Consider the following 12,514-nt stretch of genomic DNA (forward strand, 5'->3'; position numbering starts at 1 on the left):
GCATGAAAGGACAATTAAATAGGAAACTGCTGAACTGGGATTGGATGGCACTTCTTACTGGAGTGTTGTCCTAGCGGAAAGCATTTTTCCGCCACGAACATGATCGACAAACACACTTGCTTTCTCTTCCCTGGACATAGCTAGATTGTAAAGATGGAGTGATAGACCGATCGCTGAGCTGACAGGATATAATTTGATTCTAACTGCAACAATTAAGCAAATAACGTCTCCAGCTTTATTTGTAATAATTTTTAACAACTTTAGATATGTACATAGATGCCTTCACGTATTACTATGGAAATAATGGTGCTATCTTGATAAAGGCAACAAAAATGCTATGAAGCAGTGACGATTTGACGAGTTGATGTTAATGGAAATACTAAGTTGTACTTTAGAGCCCCTGCTATTGGTACTGGAGTACGTGTCATAACAATCAATATGTAGATGTGTTAAAGAAACTTCTTAGAAGCCGTAAGACACATGATGTATAATGAAGAAATAGTCATATAAAAGGACTAAAACGGTATATTTTCGCGTTTCGTTCGCTGTCGACATGTGCACGATTTCTACGCGTAGCAAAAAGTAATTACTTGCATTGTATGCTGTTCACTTTGGTCCCAAATATATGTCCATATGCCTGCTCAGTTCTTCGCTGTAGGGTGGGTGCTAGAGAGAAAAAACTGTAACACCGACAGTGCAAACACTAATTAATCAATGTTTTTTATTATTATAATTACTATGCCGTCCTGTATATTTTAGTTAAAACTTCAATGCGCTACTGGCCACACTTCCCGTGTTACGATCTTCCTCCTATTTCCCACTTCACAAGCAGCTGGTAGATTATTCCTCATTGTTGTTATTAGTGGAATATAGAGGCGGCTTCACACACGCAACAAAAGTGCCACCACAGCTAGTGGCATACTACAGTTGCAACGTAGTTGCATGTGTGAACTTATGAGACGCAACTTTTTTCATGCCACAAAAAGTTCATCTTGGTTGTACTTTATTGTACCACTTTCTTTTCACTAGTTCTCCCTGGCGGCTGTATTTCGAAACACAAGTATTCTGTCGCAGTTATCGCGCAGTAATTGCTGCTGCACCCCTTTCGTGCGCGTAATATTTGTCAACCAATGGCGTAGCCAAAATCTTAAAAGATTTTTGGCTGAATAAATACATAAACCTAAAATGTAACCAAAAAAGTAAGCCCGATATTTCTGAGGCGAAGTCTGTATAAATCGTGGATTATACGAAGGAAATAGTGTGATGTGGGCATGTGGCTGCTGTTAAATTAAAAATTATTTATTCGAAATCTCTAAATCAACGAAAATGATAAGATTCTAAAATCTTGGAAGAGTGGTTTGTCTGTAGATTATATTTACATGCCAGCAGTTGGTTAGTTTACCATAGAAGACAGCATTTTTCGCCTCCATCTGTTATTTCTTTCATATATGTGTTTGTGGCCCCCGATTTATCCCTGAATGCCATAACCTGCTCTATAACATTGATACCATACGATTTCATTTGACGCCATATTGAACGCCGTGGAACTACATAGAATTTGTGGCATCCTGTGTGAATGCCGGCTGCAGGGTCGAGCGGTTCTAGGCGCTACAGTCTGGAACCCCGAGACCGCTACGGTCGCAGGTTCGAATCCTGCCTCGGGCATGGATGTGTGTGGTGTCCTTAGGTTAGTTAGGTTTAAGTAGTTCTAAGTTCTAGGGGACTGATGACCTCAGCAGTTAAGTCCCATAGTGCTCAGAGCCATGTTGAGCCTGTGTGAATGACAGCTCACGGTGCCACTACAGAAAGCTGCAAGCTGTGGCGTCACATCAGTGGCGTGTGTGAAATCGGCTGAAAGATGAAATAACTACAATACTCTCACTGTTAACGGTCGGACCTTTTTCTTTATGGTCCAAACTGTTGTTACGTTTATGACCTCCAGCAAGGGCGTATCCAGCGGGGCAGGAGCATAGCTGCGCCCCTCACCCATCTCCTGCTCTACCCCCTAAAATATCTCAAACTGAACTCGCATCCTACCCTGTCAAACAGTGAAATGAAGCAGTTCAGTATATATTTAAAGAAAGACGGAACCTGTATTAGATACTGACGAGTGGCAAGTCTACCCAGAGCCATTTATCGTGAAATCTCAGAATTACTTCGGCATTCATAATTCATAGGAAAACTAACCATGAGTTGCCGCTCCCTTCTCTCTTTTACTTCATATGCTGGGTACGCTCTCGATCTCTATGGACCAATTAATGTCTTGTCACTTGCGGCTACAGTGTTGCCACATAGGCTGCCACCTACCTCCCCGTTATAGGTGACCCACAAATACGGCGGGTCACTCGAGAAAAGCTGTTAATGTGTAACGTGGAGCTATGTTGGAAGTGGCCGCCGCGAGGTATGTCGGAATGCGAGATTCTTTGCCGAAAGCTGGTTTTAAGTGACCAATGACTAAACTGCGGCATATGGCGCGTTTTGTAGCCCCGAATTTAAACTAACGGTGCTAAACTAACCACAGCCTCTTGGTATCCGAGAAAACAGCCGTCAACAGTCTGCGGCAGAACTGAAATCGTGATCTGTTTGCTAACATCTACGAGCAAACACAAGTCGGGAAAAATTCAGTTTCTGCACTAAAAGCAAATAGTAATTTCTCCCTTTAATTTATTACCTGAAACTATCCTCATCCTGGCTACACGAGCTGCTTCGTTGCTGGCCGATTAGCAGTCCTAGTTGGTGTTTGATTGCAACTTGTAGACGACACGGGCAGATTCCAAACGAAAAAATAATGATAGAAAGAAAAATAATAGCAAATAAAGAAGTCAATATGATGGCGAAAATGAAACATGGAAGTATTAGAAATAAAAAATTACATTTAAAACAGTTAATTAAATAAAAGTAACAATCAGACACTTTTGATTGGGTTTAGAAATTAAAAAAATGTGCTATATTTGAGGAGATTCGAACCTATGACGTATAGATCAACTTTCTATGGTAACCATTGCGTTATGATGATGGTGATGTTTGGTTTGTGAGGAGCTCAACTGCGCGGTTATTAGCGCCCCTACAAACTCCCAGCCTTTGTTCAGTCCAATCTCGCCACTTTGATGAATGATGATGAAATGATGAGGACAACACAAACACCCAGTCATCTCGAGGCAGATGAAAATCCCTGTCCCCCCGGGGATCGACCCCGGGACGCCGTGCTCAGGAAGCGAGAACGTGACCGCGAGACCACGAGTTGCGTACCTATTTTTTTATGGCACCATACCGTGTTAGGTATTTACGGCTGTCCCCACGATGAATTGCAGCTTTCAGAAATTCGGCTTCAAGCAATGTCGTGCAAAGCTTAGCTGATGTAAGTCCATCTCCGTGACTATGATAACTGTAAGTATGACGCCGAATCACGTCTCCCACAGAAGGACCCGGTAGTGTTTGGTTCAAATGGTTCAAATGGCTCTGAGCACTATGGGATTTAACATCTGAGGTCATCAGTCCCCTACAACTCAGAACTACTTAAACCTAACTAACTTAAGGACATCACACACATCCATGCCCGAGGCAGGATTCGAACCTCCGACCGTAGCGGTCGCGCGGTTCCAGACTGTAGCGCCTAGAACCGCTGAGCCACCCCGGCCGGCAGTCTTTGGTTATAGTGTGTATGAAAACTGTGTATTTCTGTTCCATTTGCATCGCTGTGTGTGTGTATGTGTGTGTGTGTGTGTGTGTGTGATTGATGAAATCCGAAATACTAGTGACAGACCTATGATTTGGGATTCCAACACACAAAGAAAGCAGGACAAGGAATTGGAAGTGAACTGACCAATTGTTGGGGCTGTTTAGCGACGACGAAAGTTTTGTGCGTGACGTTGAGCGCCCTGATTGGAGAGATTACGGCGTAAAGTGTCAATAATCGAGTAAGGACTATAGTGCAGACGAGCCTCCCTGAATGATCTGCGTGCACGCCCACAGCACGCTGGGACCATCGCGGCCGCCGCGGCGGACCCGCTTGCTGCAGCAGCAGCAGCAGCAGTACGTGGAGATCGACGAGGCGGCGAGTAAGTCGCTGGAGGGCGGCGAGGAGGAGCCAGCGGCGGTCGACGGCGGCGTGGCCGGCGCGAGCAGCGCGTTGCAGGCGGGCGACGTGGTCGAGCGCATGAAGGGGCGCCCGCTGCCGCCGCCGCCCAGGCCGCCCCGCAAGCAGCGCGACGCCCGCGAAGACGCCCAGGAGGTGGGTAGCGCGGCCTAGCGCTGTGTGAACGCAGCCTGTTCAGAGAAAAGTTATGTTTTTTTAAAGCTAGGACCGTCTGTATGCAGCTGAACAAATATTGCCTTTTACAGTTGCATACAGGTGGTCTTAAGAAGACAGATTTTATGCAGCTCTCAATCCTACTCTATCCTATCCAAAACTCTTCGTTTCCGAGTAACTACTGCAACTTACATCCTTCTGAATCTGCTTACTGTATTCATCTCTTGGCCTCCCTCTGCTATCTTTACCTTCCACGCTTCCCTCCAGTACTAAATTGGCGATCCCTTGATGTCTCAGCATGTGTCTGCCAACCGATGCCTTCAAGTTGTGCCACAAATTTCTTTGCTCCCAAATTCTATTGAGTACCTCCTCATTAATTACATGATCTACACATCTAATTTTCAGAATTCTTCTGTAGCTTCTGTCTTCTTATCTAATCTGTTTATCACCCATGTTTCACTTCCATACACGGTTACACTCTAGACAAATACCTTCAGGAAAGACTACCTAACACAAATATATATATTTGCCCCCCAGTTGGCATGGCCTTCCGGGCAGGAAGGAGCGCCTGGTCCCCGGCACGAATCCGCCTGGCGGATTTGTCTCAAGGTCTGGTGAACCAGCCAGTCTGTGGATGGTTTTTAGGTGGTTTTCCATCTGCCTCTGCGAATGCGGGCTGGTTCCCCTTATTCTGCCTCAGTTACACTATGTCGGCGATTGCTGCGCAAACAAGTTCTCCACGTACGCATACATCACCATTACTCTACCACGCAAACATAGGGGTTACACTCGTCTGGTGTGAGACATTCCCTGGGGGGTCCATTGAGGGCCAAACCGCACAATAAACCTGGGTTCGGTGTACAGCGACGGAGGGGTGAAGTGGACTGCGGTAGTCGTCATGGGGTTGTGGACCACTGCGGCGGGGTCGGAGCCTCTCCGTCGTTTCAAGGTCCCCGGTTAACATACAGTACAATACAATACAAATATATATTCGATTTTAACAAATTTCTCTTCTTCATAAAGGCTTTTCTCGCCATTGCCAGTCTCAATTTTATACCCTCTCTACTTCGGCTATCATCAGTTACTTAGCTACCCAAATAGCAAAACTCAACCACTTCGCGTGTGTTGTTTCTAAATCTAATTCCCTCAGCATAACCTGTTTTAATTCGACTACTTTTCATTTTCCTCATTTTACTTTTGTTGATATTCCTCTTAAATCCTCGTTTCAAGACACTGTCCATTTCGTTCAACTCCTCTTCCAATTCCTTTGTTCTCTGTGACTGAATTACAATGTCATCAACAACCATCAAACTTTTTGTTCCTTATCCCTGAACTTTAATTCCTACTCCAAATTTTTCTCTTGTTCCTTTTATCGCTTGCTCAGTGTACAGATTGAATAACATCGGGGGTAGCCCACAAGCCTGTCTCACTCCCTTCTCAACCACTCCATCCCTTTGACTTTTGTAATTGTCGTCTAGCTTCTGTACAAGGTGTAAACAGCCTTTTGTTCCCAGTATTTTTCCCCTATTGCTCTCAGAATTTCAAAGAGAATATTCTTGTAGATATTTTCAAAAGCCTCATCAAAGTCTAACCTAAAAATTATTAATACTGGGTGATTCAAAAAGAAAGAACAGATTTAAGTTGCTTATTACAGACAAACTATACACTGAGGTGACAAAAGTCGTGAGATACCACCTAATACTGTGTCAGACCTCCTTTTGGCGGCATAGTGGAGCAACTCGACATGGCACAGACTCAACGAGTCGTTGGAAGTCCACTGCATAAATATTGAGCCATGCTGCCTCTATAGCCGTCCATAATCGCGAAAGTGTTGCCAGTGCAGGATGTTGGACAAGAACTGACCTCTCGATTAGTCCCATAAGTGTTAGGCGATCTGTATGGCCCAAACATTCGCTCGAACTGTCCAGAATGTTCTTCAAACCATTCTGTAACAATTGTCGCCCGGTGACACGACATTTTTGTTTGAGAAGAAGTCAATGAACGGGTGTAAATGGTTCAGTTTTACCAGAGGACCCAGTCCGGTTCATGTAAACAAACCCCACACCATTAAGTACCCACCACCAACTTGCACAGCGCCTTGTTGACAACTTGGGTCCTTAGTTTCATGGGGTCTGGGCCACATTTGAACCCTACCATCAGCTCTTACCAACTGAAATACGGGCTCATCTGACCGGGCCACGGTTTTGCAGTCGTCTAAGGTCCAACCGATATGGTCAGGTGCCCGGGAAAGGCGCTGCAGGCGATTCGTGTTGTTATTAAAGGCTCACGCGTCAGTCGTCTGCTGCCATAGCCCATTAACACCAGATTTTGCCGCACATTTCTAATGGATAAATTCCTTGTATGTTATTGAGTTCTGGGGTTATTTCAAGCAACGTTGCTTCTCTGTTAGCACTGACAACTTTACATAAACGCCGCTGCTCTTGGTCGTTAATCGAAGACTGTCGGCCACTACGTTGTCCCTGGTGAGAGGTGATACTTGAAGTTCGGTATTCTCGGCACACTCTTGATACCACGGATTTCGGGATATTGATTTTCCTAATGATTTCCGGAATGGAATTTCCCATGCGTCTAGCTCCAGTTACCCCTCTGCGTTCAGAGTCTGTTAATTCCCATCGTGCAGCCATAATCCCGTTGCAAACATTTTCACATGAATCACCTGAATACAAAAGACAGCGCCGCCAATGCACTGCGCTTTTACACCTTGGTTTCGACAGTTCAAAGACAATGATTTAGAGGTAAGTGACAAAATGCGTCCTGGTTGGTGTGATGTACCATGGGTTGCTGCGACCCGGTCAGATGGTGAATGCTGAACGCTACGAAGCACGATTACGCAATTTGAATGGCGCACGTAAAGACAGTGATGTGCACATCACTATCCATGACTTTAGTCACCTCAGTATACAAGGCAGAAACACGTTGCCCACGACACTGGATGGAGGAGGGTTCAAAGTTTTGACACTGCTACGCTGTTTCTTTGTAACAACATGAGAACTACACCACAAGAGAAATCATTTTGTGTGTTGGTGTTGGAGTGCAACGCCCACTCTGCCGCCAATTCAGCGAGCAGCCGCCCCTGCACAGGGACATTTATGAGTGGCATGCAAAATTCCTGAAAGTTGGTTGCATATGCTAAGGAAAAGCACTGGTCGGCCACACACGTCTGACGAAAATGTCGAGCTATCCAAGATTCTTTCACGCGTGACCCTCGGAAGTCCACAAGACGGGCAGGCCAGGAACTTCAAATTCCTCAAACAATGGTGTGGCGTGTTCTGAAACGACGCCTGCATATGAAGCCTTACAAGCTGCAGTTACTGCAGCAATTGCGGCCCAGCAACTGCAACAAAAGTTACGAATTTTGCATTTCATTTCTCTAAGATATGGCAGCGGGCACTTTTTCCCAACGACTCGTTTCTTTGGACGAATCGACGTTTCTTCTACCGGATAAAGTAAACCACCATGATATAAGAATCTTGAGGGTCACAAAACCTTGGCGTCGTCGTCATGAAACAGACTCATACAAGAATATCGAGGGTCACAAAATCTTGGCGTCGTGGTCGAAGATGAAAGAGACTCGCCAAAATTGAATGTTCTTTGTACCCTTTCTTTCCCCAAAGCTTATGTAACTTTCTTTTTTGCGGGGAATCTGTAACAGGAATGTCATACTGGACATGGCGCAAAATTGTTCGTTCCCTCAACTTTACGAAGATTCCAACGATTAAGTTTATTTGTGATGGTGCCCCACATCACGGTGTTCTCTTAACAACACCATGCCACAGCTTTGGATCGGGAGAGGTGGACAACAAAATCTTGTTAATTGTTTTTCGTTTCCCAGCTCACGAGACCTCACACTTTTCGATTTTTTTTCTGGAAACATTATTTGGATCCCACAATTTGATCTCAGTAATTAACTTTGCAATATGGGACCCTAACTGATGATGATTTTGTTGATGAAGTGCAGATAAGAAAAACTATTTACCCAGTAACAAACACTCTATCTGATCATGATGCACAGTTGGTTAGGATAAACAACTTAATGCCATGACTCCAGGACAAATGTTTTTAAGAATAGTTTACAGGAGATGACGTTGGATGTAACTTACAATGAATCAAATGCTAACGTAAAATTTGATCTATTCCATGATAAATTCGCATCATTATTTGAAAACAGCTCTCTGCTTAAGCTAATCAGAAAGGACATTGAACAGCCAGGTAAAAAACCATGGATCACTCAAGGGATTAAAGCATCTTGTGAAAGGAAAAGGGCAATGTATCCAGTGACAAAAAAAAGTTTGGATCCTGCAGTACTTACACGCTATAAAAATTATCGAAAATTACAAAGAAAGGTTATTAAAAATCAAAGAACATGCACATAATTTATAAATCAGTACTTGCAACAAGAGACTTAAGGTTATTAGAATGCTATGCAGTCTGCGACAACCAGCCACAGAACAAGACAACATCACTACTAAACTGAATAGAATGGCTATAAATGATCACTAACAAGTAGCAAATGCGTTTAATAATCATCTCTTAAATATGGTACGAAGCATAGGGGCAAACAGTTCAAGAGCAAAATCACAGCAGTATGTTGAGCATGTAACTTTCATAAAATTCAGTCATATGAATGTATCACCAACTTTTCCTTCTGAATCTGAGAAAATTATACATTCTCTTAAAAATTGGAGCTCATCTTGTTATGATGGTGTTTCCAGTAGTAGAGTACTAAATATTCATTCCCCTGTAAAAAAACCACAATTATCCAAAATATGTAAAGCATCACTAACTCAAGGCATTTTCCAGAGAGAGTGAAATATATTGTTGTTAAATCCCACTTTAGGAAAGTGATAAGGGGGATGTCAGTAACTACTAACACATTTCACTGCTGACATAACTCTCCAAATTTTTTGATAAGGTGGTGCATGCTAGAGTAGTATCTCACACAAGCAACAACAGTATCCTTAGCAAATCACAGTTTGGGTTTCAGAAGGGCTGCTCTGCTGAGAATGCCATTTACATGTCCACTCACCAGATTTTGCAATCATTAAATAATAAAATAGTGCTGGTTCGTATTTTCTACAATCTCTACGGCATTTGATTGTGTGAATCACAGTATTCTCCTAGATAAATTGATGTTTTATTGGATTTGTAGTATAGCCAACCAATAGATATTGTCACATATAACCAAAAGAACATAGAAAATTGTGCTTAGTAACTGAAGCAACATAGTCCAGGGACTTAATTCTGACTGGAAGGAAATCACATGTGGGGTTCCCCAAGGTTCAATTCTAGGTCTACTACATTTTTCATATCTGTAAATGGTCTTCTGTCTAATATACAACAAGCAGACTGGTTCTTTTGCAGACGAAACTAGTATTGTGATCTATCCAGGCATGCATATATGGAGACAGAAGAAATGGTGAACAAAATTCTTAAAAGTATTATTGACTAGTTTTCTGCGAATGGTCTCACTGTCACCAATGCTAAGTGTAACACGCAAAGAGGAAATAATAAATAGGTTGGAAACTTCAAAGTTGTCACGGATCCATATAGAAGAAATCTGTTGGAAAAAATGCCGCTTGGAACTCCTAAAACAACTTAGTTTAGCCAAATCATTGCAAAACTTGGGGAGAGACAAATCAGTATGTTGGTACATTTGCATATTTTCATTCAATAACATCATATGGAACAATGCTCTGGGGTAACTCATCTTTAAGAAAGAAAATCTTCATTGCACAAAACAGTGCTGTTAGAATAATATGTGGTGCTCACCCATGATCATCTTGTAGCCATCTGTTTAATGAGTTGGGCATTCTGGCTACTGCTTCACAGTGTATTTATCCCCTCATGAAGTTTGTTGTAAATAATCCACTACAGTTCAAAAGGAACAATGATGTTCATAATCACAATACTAGAAGGAAAACTTCATTAGTCCACATTAAGGTTGTCTTTAGCACAAAAAGAAGTGCACATTCTTGTAACAAAAAATTTTGTTACCTTACCCAGTGATATAAAATGTCTGACAGACAGCAGAGTAAAATTTTAAAACAAACTGACAGAGTTTCTCCTTGACAACTCTTTCTGTTCTGTGATGTGTAAAAGGTGGTTGGTAGGAATTACTAACTCACATCTATAGATTTTTTTCTCTTTGTAAAAAAAAAATTAAAAACTTAAGAATGTTCAGAATGTAAACATATGTACAAATTAACTTTCAATGTGAAATGACTCATTCCACATCATTATGATTTAGTGTGGAAAATGATCCATGGAACATGAACTAACTGAAACTAAAGTAACTAAAATTGAGTGACAGATTCCACCTATGGTTGTTACTCTTCAAGAGCTGATTCAATAAACAGGGATCTGTTGATTCTTGTTTAGAATGAACTGGATTACTATTTCAATGTTTCTTGAGCAACACATGGTGCTCATGTTGAGTGTATAATATAGTGTCTGTGCGAATATAAAACTTTGAACCTTCCTCTAGCCAGTGACATGTGCGATATGTTTGTATCTTTTATAATTTGTTTGTAATAAAAAATTTAAAGCTGGTCTTTCTTTTTGAATCATCCTGTACAAAAGCAGCTGAGGACAGACAGGTGAAAAACATTAAAGGTACAAAATTTTGAGGCTTCTGTAACCACTTATCATGTTGCCTGTTGCCTTTTGTCTCAAGATCTTCAGAATATGGTAGTTTATTGATTTTTCTGACATGTCACCAATACAAGTGGCAATCAAAGCCAAAGATTCACCATCCTCTGCTGCTGGTGGATTTTAATCAAGCCTGTGGCCAGAGATCATATGTAGCTGTCACACCAATGTCTGAGGGCTTTTCCCTGGATATTAATGCTGTGGTGCTCTATGTCTCACCTCCAACAGTTATTCACTAGAGCACAAGAATCCAGAATCTGCTTACCTTGAGACTATCTTCTTTCTTGTCAAACTGTTACCATGTTACTGAATTTCTGTGGCTTCTCTGAACAAACGGGCATGGTAATTCTTCTCCATAGCAAGAACCTGCATGTCAGTGAATTTCTTTTATTTGGCTGATCTCAGACAGCACATGCTCTCCCATGACAGATTTCTCCACCTGTCACAACCTGCAATACTGTTTATGTTTGATGATCCTGGCATTGCTGGATTGCCTTGTCATCCCTAAACAGATTTTTCCACATGAACATGTTATGTGGTATACTCCCAACATCATGAGTAGTGCATGCAAGATGAATACATGACCAACAGCATTTCATAATTGAGATGAAACACCTGAAATTCATCCTGAGAAGTGACAGGCAGTTGCACAAGAAGTGTCAGAAAACCTAACAGCCATGGAAATGACACATTGGATGAAGAAATGTCATGACCTTTCTGCCATATGTCCTCATGATGATAGATAGAACTAGCCATATGTTGTGCAAACATGATGTAAAGACTATTTACAAATCTAGCAAGATAATCAAAGAATATCTCAGATTAGCAGACAACAAAGGGGCCCCTGACACAATACCATGATTATATCACACTCCATGTATAGGATCACTGACTGTAAACATATTGCTGGTTAGAATGGATGGAGTTATCAGCCATAACAGAGGATGTGCTGTGTGGAACCTGCCACATTACAAAATTTGCTGACATGCAGGTTAGCGAAGATCTATCATGCCCATTCATTCAGGGAAGCCATAAGAATTAACTAATATGACAACAGTTTTAACAAGAAAAAAGATCAATGTAAACAGATCTTCATTTCCTGTGCTGCAGGAAGCAACCACTGCAGGTAAGAAAGGGAGAACCACAGTGGCAATGACTGGGGAAAGGTCCTCAGAAGTTGGTGGGCAGATACATGTCACCTCTGGCCTCGCACTTGACCCCAGTCTGTAATCGGCAATGGACTGTGAATGTTTGACAGTGCCAGCCACTCATGTTGGTGAGACATCTAAATAATCTCTAAACAAACATTGGTCATACATCCCGAAAAAAAACCAACAGGTGATACATCCGTGTTATAGATGTTGCAAAAATGTTTGGACTACCATTGTGACTTGCATATCTTATGTTTCTGTGTATTTTTTATTTAATTAGAGACCACATTTCAATACTGGCACTCTTATTACCACAGGAAATGACTTCATAAAGCCACCTGTACAACACAGATAAAAATAAACCTGCATTCAAAAATCAGTTCAAAGGAACATGCTCTGTCTCTAGCCATGATTGGGACAGGTCTACTTATGTACACTGCCAACA

At 42.1% G+C, this 12,514-nt stretch overlaps 1 protein-coding gene across 1 annotated transcript in view; it reads left to right on the forward strand.

Annotated features, from left to right (window-relative positions):
* Window positions 1-12,514, forward strand: part of LOC124775270 (titin) — a 238,429-nt gene that overhangs the window by 181,902 nt on the left and 44,013 nt on the right. Inside the window, exon 7 of the mRNA XM_047250110.1 lies at window positions 3,973-4,231. Coding sequence (XP_047106066.1) covers window positions 3,973-4,231 — 259 coding nt within the window. The remainder of the gene's footprint in view (window positions 1-3,972; window positions 4,232-12,514) is intronic.

The sequence above is a fragment of the Schistocerca piceifrons genome, chromosome 1 (assembly GCF_021461385.2).
Source record: "Schistocerca piceifrons isolate TAMUIC-IGC-003096 chromosome 1, iqSchPice1.1, whole genome shotgun sequence".
Classification (NCBI taxonomy): Eukaryota; Metazoa; Arthropoda; class Insecta; order Orthoptera; family Acrididae; genus Schistocerca; species Schistocerca piceifrons.